Below are 13204 nucleotides of genomic sequence, written 5' to 3' on the forward strand. Positions count from 1 at the left end.
TTGTTCTAGCAACTCTACATCCTCCCTAAAATGAGGCCTCCAGACCTGTATGCAGTACTCAAGGTGTGGCCTGACCATCACTTTATACAATGGGATAATCACCTCCTTATCCATGCTAGCAAAAATCCTGTATATCATTGATAAGACCCCATGAGCAGCTCTGGCAGCCTGATTCAATGTCGAACTTCAGTTGCCACCTCTCAACCCAGGGTAGTAGTAGTAGTGGCAAATAATGCAAGAAATAAAACATCAGCAAAAAAAAAAAAAGAAAAAAAAGCACAATACACACTTCTCCTATTCATATGCTCCAAGAATTTGTCTAGTCCTTCCTTGAATTTATTCCAGTCATCCATCATCATCGATAGGAATTTTCCATTATGCAATAGGTTTCCTCGACCTTAAAAAAAAAAAAATCCTGCTATTCTAGTCTTTTTCACCACAGTTCTGTTTTCTGTATCTTCCTTTCTCAGTCCTTGTCTTTCCATGCCTCTTCGGACCCCATCCACACCTCCCTTAGTCTTCCTCTCGTCCTTCATCCTGGTGCCACCCGATTCATAATCACTTTTGGAAGTCTATCCTTCTCCATTCTTCTGGTATGTCCATACCACCTCAGCTTTTTTGTTTCAGTTACCTAGATTATATGTTTTCATTTCATCATTCATCGAAGCTGTTCATTTCTTATTTTTTCCAGGCTTGATTTTCTTGTTGCTCTTCTCCAGTAGTCCTAAAATGAGTCCATTTGTGTTGCAAGCAATTTCCCTCGTCTTTTATTCACAAATTCTTTTATTCCATGTTTAGATGGTGAATAAAAGACATAATACAGCAGGCCCCCGTTATAACGCGGTTCGCTATACGCTGATTCGCTATAACGCTGTTATTATATTATAACCCGTGTCTGACTATAACGCTGTCACAGATCACTATAACGCTCTTTTACAGATTACATTTTTGACATATTTAATGAAATCGTTTCATTTGATGAAGTCGATAGCTTGAAAATGAATAGCAAAGCAGCATTAAAACGTTTCCCACGCCGACTTGAGAAATTTTCCCACGCTCAGTGAAATTTTCTCGCACGCTAATTTAATTGCAGTACAGTGACTTGTTACGTAGTTCCTAGATCAGTATTTTAAAAAAGGACGAAATATATTGCTTGTAATATTTGCGTTATATGCATTTATCCGAAGTCTACTCATCACCCAGTACCGTATTAGACAACGTGCGAAACGGACAGTTTACTTGAACATTGTACCATAATTAATGCAACCAACGCAGTTACATTTTCGAAGAATGAAAAAAGAATGAAAAATCAACAACGTCTGAGCACAGTACGAAGACTATAAATGTAAGAAAAAGACTGAATTTGAAAATTAGACGTTTTGAAGCGAATCGATTCCGGTCAACAACAAGCGGATGTGTGCCATAATTTAGGACTTGCAACTTTAACTGTAAGAACAATTATAAAAAAATAAAGAATTAATTTTTGCAGCGGGAAAGGTAGCTGTTCCACTGCAAGCAACTAGGACTAGGCCAGCTATTAGGATTGAAATGGAAAGACTTTAATTTTATTGAAGATAATGTCCAATGCAGAATTCAGTTAAGTTAAATATTAACAAAAAAGAGAGAGAGAGATTAGCCAATATGATGATCTGAAGAAAACTCGCCTAAAAAAAAAAAAAATGTGGAACCATTTAAAACTGGTAAGGGCTGGTAGAATAGATTTAGAATCCAGGGAGTGCAGATCAAGGAGCCGAAACTTTCAAAAAAGAACTTGTTAAAATTATTGAAGAGGGGTATTGTGTGTTATACTTCTCAACAATTCTTCATCTTCTTACATAGATGAAGCAGGACTTTTGTGGAAACGGCCTAAAAGAAGTTTCATATTGAAAGAAGAAAAAACATGCCAAGTTTCAAAGCGGCGAAGGATCAGTTGACGTTATTGCTGGGTGGTAACGCTGCGGGCCATTTAAAATTAATACCCCTTTTAGTTTATTTGGAAGAGGTTTATTTGATATCAAAGTTCAACTCAAAATCCACACATTTTTCATGATTAAATTCATCCATTAAATTAAATCAATTAAATTCATTATTTTAATTGGAATTTTAAGTTTACTTTTGATACGCAAGTAGTTACCACATAATTATACGTATGTAATGCAGAATATTTTATATGTGCAAATATTTGAATATTAAATATTTTGACCGACATTTGCGCATCTTTTCATTACCGTTTATTATTGATTAGGAAATATCCTATGGCACTGACCGCAGCTCACAAATACATATGTTACCTTATGGGAAAGCGGCGCTCGCTTAGCGCGGATTCACTTAGCGCTCTGTTTTTCCGGAACGAATGATCAGCGTTAAGCGGGGGTCACCTGTACTCTTATGTTTGCCCTCATAGAGCATTATGCACCGTACTATTATTTTGTAGATAAGCCTCTGTCTTACTAAGTATGTTCCTACTCCAAAGGATTGCATTCAGCATACTGTCACTTTTCTTGCATTGCTAATTCTCTTCTCAACATCTGATTTGAATGATCTATCAGCCTGTATTATTGATCCAAAGTATTTAAAGTTATGTACTGTTTTAGTTTTTTTTTTTTTTCACTGTTTTAGTTTATATCCTTCTATCTTCAGAACTTCTGCTTTTCATGTTAAGTATTCCATCTTATTATAATTTATCTTTAATCTCATTCTCTATGTCTCCACCAATTTCTTGCACATATACTCTGCATCATCCATGTCTTGTGCTCTATTTACATGTCTGCTTGAATCCATGTCAAACCATCAACTTCCACAAAAACAAATGGAAGCCTGTTCCAACAATCAGCCATTTGCTGGTTGAAGGCAAACCTCTGCACATTTATCCTGCAACCATCCTTCCTCAACTTAAATTTATGCACCCCCCCCTCGTGTGTAGTCTCAGCAAGAGGAAAAATGCCATTCATATTCAGCTTATGCAATCCATTCAATGCCTTAAACACTTCAATCAGATCACTGTGCAGGTTCCTGGTCTCCAGAAGCTGGAGTTTGCAAAACTGAAGCCTGTTCTCTGAACCTGATCTAGTAGATCTTCATCCTTACTAAAGTGAGGCCTTCAAACCTATATAGAATACTCAAGATTCAGCCTAACTATGGCCTTGTACAATGGATAATAATCTCCTTATACCTGCTAGCAAAGTTTCTGAATATCATTGACAAAACTCAATGAGCTGTTCTGGCACCATGTCTGTACTGCTCGCAGAATTTCATTTTGACTGTGCAATTGCCCAAGTTCATTTCCATTTTCCACTACCCTGAGTATAGTACCACACAGTTGATAAGTTACTCAGATATTACCGTTACCCATTTGCAGAACCTTGCATTTGTCAATGTTAAACTTCAACTGCCATTTCTCAGCTCATTTACACAGTTTTCCTAGATCTTGTTGCAGTAGTTCACCCTGATTACTGTCACTAACCACACTGCCAACCTTTGTTTCATCTGCAAACTTTGATATTAAGCCTGATATATCTTCTTCATTAATAAATATTGAAAACAACAATGGGCCCAACACTGAACCCTGGGGGAACTACACCAATAACATTAGTCCACAAAGAACAGTACCCATTGATGACCACCCTCTATCTTCTTCAACTGAGCCATCCCTTTATCCATAGCAGTAACTTGCCCTTAATGCCACATTGTTCCAGTTTATACAGCAGTCTTTCATGTGCAACAGTATTGAAAGGATTTTTAAAATCTAAGTATATGATATCAAACTTATTTTTTGCATTCAGTACCTTGGTTACTGCATCATAGTAACTTATCAGACTGGTTAGATAAGACTGCCTCCTTAATAAATCCATGCTGTGACTGCTGTATAATTGCATTCCTACCCAGATAATCCTGCATTAATTCTTTAACCAATGACTCCATTATTTGCCCTGGAACAGATGTTAAGCTAAGCTTTGTTTTTGTTTAACATCAAACAGAGCTCTGTAATTACTCATATCACCTTTTGATACTCCTTTTTGAATTGGGGATCCATTTGCACATCTCCATTCCATAGGAACCGTCCCTGAATCCAAGGATGCCCTCACAATTATGGCTACAGGCTTGCTTGCCACTTTTGCTGCATCTTTAACATGATTGGTTAGATCCCATTCACCCCTGGTGCCTTTTTATGGTCAGCTTCAACAATATCTCTTCCACTTTCCTTTCAGTTATCCCAAAGTTATTTAGCCCACCCATTGTAGTTTGATGAACCTTTGGCATTCTCTCTCTACTAAAGAATTCTGTATGTGTGAATGTAGATGCAAAATACCCATTCAATTTGTTCAGCATGAGCAGTGTCAGCAACAGTTAAGCACATTATAAAACATTCTGATTTATTGGCAGACTCTTTTTTTTTCTGTATAGCTGTTTGGTATACTCATCACAGTCATTAGGCCTATAACACACTCACTCCTACTCACAATTTTCTTTTCTCTGTGCTTATATCACATCAAAATGATTGTACGTTGCACTGTGATTCAATCCCTTCCTTCTACTGTTAATATAATCTTATAAGTCTGCTGCTTTTCTTTGCCAGAGATCTCTCATAATCTGCCATAACTTTCCTAATCTCATTTGTGACTTGATTACAGACTAATTTATATCTGCCATAGGCTTCTGAATCACCTGATCATTTATATGCATCCCATGCACTTTTCTTCTCTGCCACTTGTCTCAATAATTCATATGACATAGGCCTAAACCTTGAACAGTATTCCTTCATTGGTATGAAAAGCATAAGTAATTCCTGTGATTACTTCCTAGAATGCTTCACATTTAGAATTTTCTGTTGGTAACATCAGCTAGTCCCACTGCATGGAATTCAAATATTGTCTGAGACCACTTTAATTTTCTTAAACCACCCAAAGCAAAAGCCTTTCCCTTTACCCTTGACAGTAGTCATATTTTTAATTTGACATCAATATGCTGTGATTGCTGCCACACCTGGTGGGTGGCAGCAATCACAATTTACCTGCAGTTCTTAATGCATGTAGACTCACTGCTCATAACCAAATCAAGAGTATTACTTCTTGTTACTTCTCTAACATGCTGCTGTAGAAAGCAGTCATCCAAGAAATCTATAAAACTCTTGCTAGTGTGTGCGTGTGTGTGACCAACCCACAAATTCTAGTCAACATTTGTAAAGTTAAAATCCCACATTATAAGAAATTCTGATGTACTGCCCACTCTGTATAGCCGTTTGGTATACTCATCACAGTAATTAGGCCTATACTACTCTCCTACTCACAATTTTGTTTTCCTCGACCAAATTGTAAATCATTTTCCCTGTTCCAGGGAAAATAATGGAGTCACTGGTTAAAGAAGTAATGCACAACCATCTAGACAGGAGTGCAGTTATACTTCAGTCACATGGGTTTTTCAAGGGGTGATCTTGTCTGACCTTTTTGATTGGATACTATGATGCAGAAACAAAGAAACTGGATGCAGATAAATAAGTTTGATATCATATTCTTAAATTTTAGTAAAGTTTTTGATACTGTTGCACCTAAATGCCACACAGTGCTCCAATTTGTATAGCATTCTATGCTGTACAAATTGGAACAGTGTGGCATTTAGGGCAAGTCACTGTTATGGATAAAGGAATGGTTGAGTGGGAGAAGACAGTGGTTATCAATGGAAACTGCTCTTCATGGACTAATATTATCAGTGGAGTCCCCCAGAGTTCAGTGCTGAGCCAATTGTTGTTTACTGCATTTATTGATAATATCGATGAAGGTATGTCAGGTTTAATGTTTAAGTTTGTTGATGATACAAAGGTGGGCAGGTTGGTTAATGAGAGTATGCTAGTGCAAAAAGATCTAGAAAAATTCGGCAGTTGAACCGAGAAATCGCAGTTGAGATTTAACATTGATAAATGCAAAATACTGCATTTGGTTAGCAGTAATCTTTTCCAAGAAAGATTACTGCTAACCAAATTACTGGTTTTTCATTTTCCAGGGTAGTGGAAAATGAAAAAGACCTGGAGGTAATTGTGCAGTCAGATAAGAAGTTTTCTGAGCAGTGCAGACAGGTTACCAAGACCTGCCCATGGAATTTGTCAATGATATACAGGAATTTTTTTAGCAGGGATGAGGTGATTATTCCACTGTATAAGGCACATCAGGCCACGTCTTGAGTATACTGCATACAGGTCTGGAGGCTTCATTTTAGAAGGATGTATTGCTGCTAGAGCTGGTACAAAGAAGGGCATCAAGATTGGTGAGAGGAACAAAGGCATTCTGCAAACTGCAGCATTTGAGAATTAGGCACCTGTGAGGCAATCTAATTGAGGTGTTTAAGGCTTGGAATGGCTTGAACAAGCTCAATGCTGTTGGATTCTTCTCTTGCTTGGACTATGCATATGGGGGGGCATAAATTCAAATTGAAGGATGGTTGCAGAATAGACATTTGCTTTTAGCCAGTAGGTTGTTGATTGCTGGAACAAACTTCCCCATCTGATATTGTGAAAGTGGATAGTTGGAAAAAGAATATTATAAATTGTCTATTGCTGAGCATATCACAATGTTTCCTCTAGGACACTTCTTCTTTACTTAAAAGAAGAATGATGTTTCTGCTTAATGAATCCATTGATTATTTGTTTCACATAACTGCTTGACTGACTTGAACTCTTACATGATTTGTACTACCTAAAAAGGTAATGAAAGAACTCTTGCTTTTTCATTAATTTTTTATGTAGTTTAACAATTTAAAAGTTAGAATGGGATAAGTTACGAATAGAAGGTGAGCATTCCTTCCCATTGTTTTCCCATCAAAACTGTGTTAAGATGATCTGTATAGGGATTTGGAGTGGGCATTTTCAACTTGTTAATCTTTGTCAGAAAGCTTGGATTTTATTGCTCTGTATAAATATGCCAACAAGTATTATATTTCAGTGTTGATTGTCACACCATGCTGAATAAGCTCAGTGAACAGTTGTTTTTGATGATCAAATAACATTGTTGCATTATTTAATATAATTTTGTCTGCATTTAGCATAGACCAAGACTTCCTCTAACTGCCAGTTCTAACACTGTCATTTGTTGATTCTATTATCATTTGCATGCTTACACTTTCATCATTGAATGTTGTTTCAACTGCAGTAGCAGTTGCATTGAAGATGATCATGTGTACCTGACCTAATTTCCAGAATTCTCTTTGATTGATGTCCTTTTACAAACTTCTTGCTCAAAATGTGTGCAGTCTTTCTAGGTGATACGCTACATAAACTTACTTTTTACACTATTAGATATTGGTGAGATTTGCTATAAATACTAGAAAACTTAATATTTCATTAAGCCACTTCTGTACTGTATTATATACAATTCACAATAACACCAATGTGCATACTAATACTAAAATGTGTTTATTATCAAATGATTATATAGGAATTTTTCAGTCCACATGGGAAATGAAGTTGTCCACTTTTCATTTCAACACCATTTTTATTGATGTTTTTTCTTTTAATAAGTTGCATGCATTTCCTTTTACTTTTCTCAATTTATTTTAAATTTTGTTGCTTACAGACATTACAACAGATTAATAGATTTGAGCTTATCAGTACGGTATGCCAATTTGCCTAACAATGCACAGCTAGAGCTCTATCCATCAAGCAAGTCCAGGCAAGAAAGCAATGTTATAATCCGACTTGACCCTGAATCTGGAACAAAATTTACAAATGAATTTTCACCTTCTTGCACCCTGTGGGACATAATCACTCAGTGGCAAAAAGCAAGGTAAAAATATTCAATATAACTTTGAAACATTTAAATGAGAATTTTTTTTTTTATGTGATCTTAAAGATTTTATATATAAATATATTAGTTATATATTACATGTATATTAATTACATATAAATATATTTTATATATATTTTTATATGTTATAAGACCTGAAAGATTTTATCTCCATTTCTATCTCTAGATATTTTTGGAATGCTATTAAATCTAAATGTACTACTTACAAATTGTTAGATTTATTATGAGTCACTCCATATCAAACCAAAATGGTATGTGAAGTAAAATTAAGCTTTTTTTTTGTATGATCATATATATATATATATATATATATATATAAATGTGTATATATGTATATAAATTTGTATATAAATAAAAAAAAAAAAAAAAAAAAGAGAGGGATAAGGAATTCTTTACATATATAAATGCAAAGAAGAGAAGGACAAACCACCAGATCGGACCCTTATGTAATGGATGTGGGATAGTATTAGATACCCTAAGAAGTTGGAGATGAACTCAACAGTTACTTTGCATCGATATTTACAGAAGAAAAACCCTTTATGTCAATGAGAAATTATTGGAGTGAAGTTGAAAAAATGTAATTAATGATGTTGAAATTTCACATGTTTATTTAATGAAAAAACTTTTGAGCCTACAGGCCAGTAAGGCTCCCGGAGTTGATGGAATGTACCCTATAAGCTTCAGGGAGGTGGCAATTCAGTGTATTGCCACCTCCATTGAGGATAATTATGTGTGCATCACTGGACTCAGGAGTGATTCCGTTGGATTGGAAAAGTGCCAATGTATCTCCAATAGATAAGGGCGATTCTAAGAGAAGTGGGAAATTACTGGCCAGTTAGTCTAACTTCAGAAGTAGGGGAAAATAATGGAGACAATGATCAAGGGTGGAATTCAGGATCATTTAGATAGAAATGGAATTCTGAAGGATACTCAGCATGGTTTTGTAAAGGGAAAATCATGTTCAACTAATCTGGTTAGCTATTTTGACAGGGTCACTCAAGAGCTGGACTTAGGGAATAATTTCAACATTGTGTATTTGGATTTCAGCAAAGCATTTGACTCAGTCCCACATGAACGGTTACTTTATAGACTGGAACATGTTGGAATCATAGGGAAAACCCTTAGATGGATAGCTGGATGGCTTCAGGGCAGGAGGCAGAGGGTTGTGATAAATGGTTATTCCTCTGATTGGGTTGATGTAAGAAGTGGGGTTCCCCAGGGATCAGTATTAAACCCACTGTTTGTTTTTGATTTTCATAAATGACATTGATGAAGGGATAGAGGGTGTGATGTCTAAATTTGCAGATGATGTAAAGATTGGTAGAGTAGTTAATGAGACTTGAGGGAAGGTCAGAAAAATGGCAGTTATGCTTTAATCCAGCAAAATGCAAGCTATTGCACCTAGGGAACAGTAACCCCAAATTTAACTTATACACTTTCCAGAGTTGAACTAAAGCTGGTAGTGGAGGAAAGGGACTTGGGTATTACGATGCGGTCAGACACTAAGTTCTCCAAGCATTGTAGACTGGTTACAAGGAAGGTCCATGGTGTCCTATTGATGATTTATTGAACAATTGCTAGTAGAGATAAGGACTTAATATCTCTACTAGCTATATATATATATATATTAATAATAAAATAAAAGATAAAAATAAAATAATAATAATAAGAAGAAAATTAAAAAAATAATAATAATTAATAAGAGAAAAGGAAATACACAACCTATGCATTTCCCTCTTCCTGTAGGTAATTATCCAGCTGACCTTTGAATTTCCTAAAACTGTCAACCTCTATCACTCATGTAGGTAACTTATTCCAGTAATTTATAACTGGCTGGCTAAATGCCTGCAATCTCTAAATGCCTGAACTTCCTGCAATCCAATCTAAAGCTGCATCTGCCCCCCCCAACTTGAAATTATGGACCCTTGTTCTAGAATCATTTATAACCACGAAAATTTCAACCTCATTCATTTTGCTTATGCCTCTCAGAGCCTTAAAGACCCCAATCAAGTCTCCTTTAAGGTGCCTAGTTTCCAAGCTGTGCAACCACATATCTTTCTTCATATGGATACCCTTTTGCCGATCTCACCAGGCAAGTTACCCGTCTGTGGATCCTTTCAAGAAGCACAATGTCTCTCTCTTTAGGTGCAGGCTCCACTAGAACAAGTATTCCAGGTGTGGTCTAATAATAGCCTCCTGTCATGTGGATAATTTCAGAGACTTTCTAATGTAATTCAAACCCATTTTCTAAACATTATCGTGGTGGGAGGATTTACTTGTTAAGTCAATCCTCAGATATCTACTCTTATTATCACTGGTACCAATGTGTACAACAGTATCACGTTTTGTGTTCTTTAAAGATGAAACTACTCTGCAGTGTCAATAACTTTTGAAGTGAAGCTTCTTTAGGCAGTTTTCAGATGGGAGTAACTTGCATTTGTGGATTGACAAAAAACTCAATGAAATGTAACCGCTGTCATAAGTAAATGCATTGCAAGCACTCTGAACAACCAACTATTGTACTAGGATTAATGCCCTGGTTCTCGTGCAATCACTGAAGTTAGCCCCAGTTAGTAATTGAAAGAGTGACCACCTGGGAATACCCAGCGTAATTGACTTTTTGCCATCCTTTCTTTTTTTCTTTTGTTAACCTGTGGAAAATATTCTTTCGATCACTTATCATTTAATTTTGTTAATTGATAAAGTAATAAAGTGTAAATCTGTGCTTTTTATCATTACTTTTATAGCCTGTGGATAATATTCCTCCTATTTTTGCTTATTAGAACCACCGTTAATAAAATTAAAATTCAATTCGTAAACGTGATCACAATGACCGGTGTTTACTACATATCATATAGCGAACAGTATTTTTTTATGGAGTGTCCATCGCAAAGTGATTTGATCATACAGAAAATCAATCGTAAAGCTGGCGGGAGTCTACTGTGTTGAGCATTTTACGCACGTACATGTGCAGTGCGTCCGTGGATTGACAAAAATCGCCAAGAAAATGCGACACGAAATGATTCATCCCCCCACCATTATACCACTTTGTACCAGGCACAAGTGACCTTTGACCTAATCAGCACCCCTACCAATTGCATCATGCTATTTTTTTCGTCATTCTCCACCGTATTTAATAAAAAATTTCGCCAGAAAAAAATTTATAATTCAACATATAATATTCTAATAATTATAATATTCTTAGTATTCAACATGCTGAAGACTAATAGTGAGTGTTGTAAGGTGTATAGAGTACGTACACATGCAATATGACCACTGAAACCACCTCCAGTGGATAGAAAGCAGAGATCTAAGCTCTTTCGACAGCGGAAGAAATTACGGCGTGCGATGGAGTTGAACAATCCACATCATCAGAGCCTTACATCTCAGAAATGTTAGAAGTGAATTTGGAAGAAGGAGCCATGGAAGTTGATACTGCAAAGAAAACGATGGAGAGTCTTCGAACCAGTTGTAAACGAAAAGCGATGGAGCCAAAACCGACTGCCAGAAGTCCATCAAATTGTTCCACATGTAATACACAGCCAGAGCAGCACCAGAATATTAATAGACACCGAACCATCCACTCACAGCTTAAATGTACATTCCTGGATAATGATTTTGGTTCAGTCTGTTCCATGTGTTTTGTTCAAGAGTGATGTGAAGATTGTAGCAACTTGAGATCATCTTCAAACAGCATTTCCAAATGAGGATGTAAGTCAAATGTCAGCCTGAAACAGCTGTTGTGGCTCTCTCAAGAACAAAGTGATTCTGGCCCTATCGAAGTAAAATGGTTTTAAATATCATCCAATGCCACAGAACTTGCCAAAACTAGATTTGGTAATGGAACTTCTCATATCTCCGAGTCACTCATTCATGCAGATCTGTTTCTTACAGTATTCATATGGTCAATACGGGATACTCAATCAAGTGATAAATGTTTGCCCAAAGAAGGTTCACTTAAAAAACATGAAGCAGATTTCACTTTTGAATATATTTTTTGAGCAGTTTTTCAGTATCAGAGAAACAGTTCTCTACTAGATGTTAGAATAATCAGCAGTATGTAACTTTGACTTTTATTGCCACAGTAGTTTTAAGGAAAACTAAAATGTATGCCTGTTCTTTTCAAATTTCTGTATAAATTCCAGTCAGTTTATGTAATCATTAGTTTAAATTTAATAAAGTATATTTTTGTTTAATTCAGTGAAATGTATCATTTGCAACTAGCATTAGCATTAGTAGAGGCATAAGATGCAAGAAAGCAAGCTTATGCAGCATCAACCAAAAAAAAAAAATGATGCTGCATATCCTCCATTTGTCCACCTGTCCAGCTCAACCTTAAATTTATGCACATCTAGTCTACAACTATCTTTCCTCAGTTTCAAACTGTGCCCCCCTCAGGTTCTTAATCTGAGCAAGAGGAAGAATCCCATCAGCTGCAATTTGCAGAACTTAAGCCTTTCTTGGTAAGAGCACCCCTTTGTTCCCCTCACCAATCTCGTTGCCCTTCTTTGTACTCGTTCTAGCAACTCTACATGCTTCCTAAAATGAGGCCTCCCGACCTGTACACAGTACTCTAGGTGTGGCCTGACCATTGCCTTGTATAGTGGGAGAATCAGCTCCCTGTCCCTGCTAGCAAAATTCCTATATATCATTGACAAGACTCCATCACGGGCCCTGGAAGCCTGTCTGCACTGCTCAGCAAACTTCATATTTCACTGCACAATTACCCTCCAGGTCTTTTTCACTTTCCACTTCCCTGAGTATAGTACCATAGAGTTGGTATATTTCTCTTTGGTTATTGCTACCCATATGCTGTAGTTTGCATTTGTCAATGTTAAACTTCAGTTGCCACTTCTCAGCCCATTTGCTCAACTTATCTAGATCCAGTTGGAGTAGCGTACTGTCTTTACTGTTGTTAACAACCCTACCAACCTTTGTATCATCTGCAAACTTGGACATTAAACCTGATATACCTTCATCAATTTCATTGATAAATATACAAAACAACAATGGCCCAACACCGAACCCTGGGGAACTCCACTGACATTTGTCCATGAAGAACAGTTTCCATTGATTACCATCCTCTGTCATCTCCCAATCAACCATCCCTTTATCCATTGTAGCAACTTATCCTTAATGCCATACATCTCCAATTTGTACAGCAGTCTTCCATGTGCAACAGTATCAAAAGCTTTCCTGAAATCCAGGTATATGATATCGAAATTATTTTTGGCATTCAGTTCCTTTGTGACCACATCATAATATCCAATCAAAGTGGTCAGACAAGACTTCCCTTTAACAAACCCATGCTGTGTCTTAACTATTACTGCAGTCTTGTCTAGATGATCCTGCAATGCTTCTTTAACCAGTGATTCCATTATTTTTTTCCAGAACACAAGTTAAACTAACAA

At 36.5% G+C, this 13204-nt stretch overlaps 1 protein-coding gene across 1 annotated transcript in view; it reads left to right on the top strand.

Moving 5' to 3' along the window:
* The window catches only part of LOC150076681 (tether containing UBX domain for GLUT4), a 328877-nt gene that overhangs the window by 101294 nt on the left and 214379 nt on the right, over positions 1 to 13204 (top strand). Inside the window, exon 3 of the mRNA XM_090386552.1 lies at positions 7563 to 7772. Coding sequence (XP_090242678.1) covers positions 7563 to 7772 — 210 coding nt within the window. The remainder of the gene's footprint in view (positions 1 to 7562; positions 7773 to 13204) is intronic.

Source organism: Mastigoproctus giganteus, chromosome 12, assembly GCF_048544385.1.
Source record: "Mastigoproctus giganteus isolate SK-2022 chromosome 12, ASM4854438v1, whole genome shotgun sequence".
NCBI classification, from domain to species: domain Eukaryota; kingdom Metazoa; phylum Arthropoda; class Arachnida; order Uropygi; family Thelyphonidae; genus Mastigoproctus; species Mastigoproctus giganteus.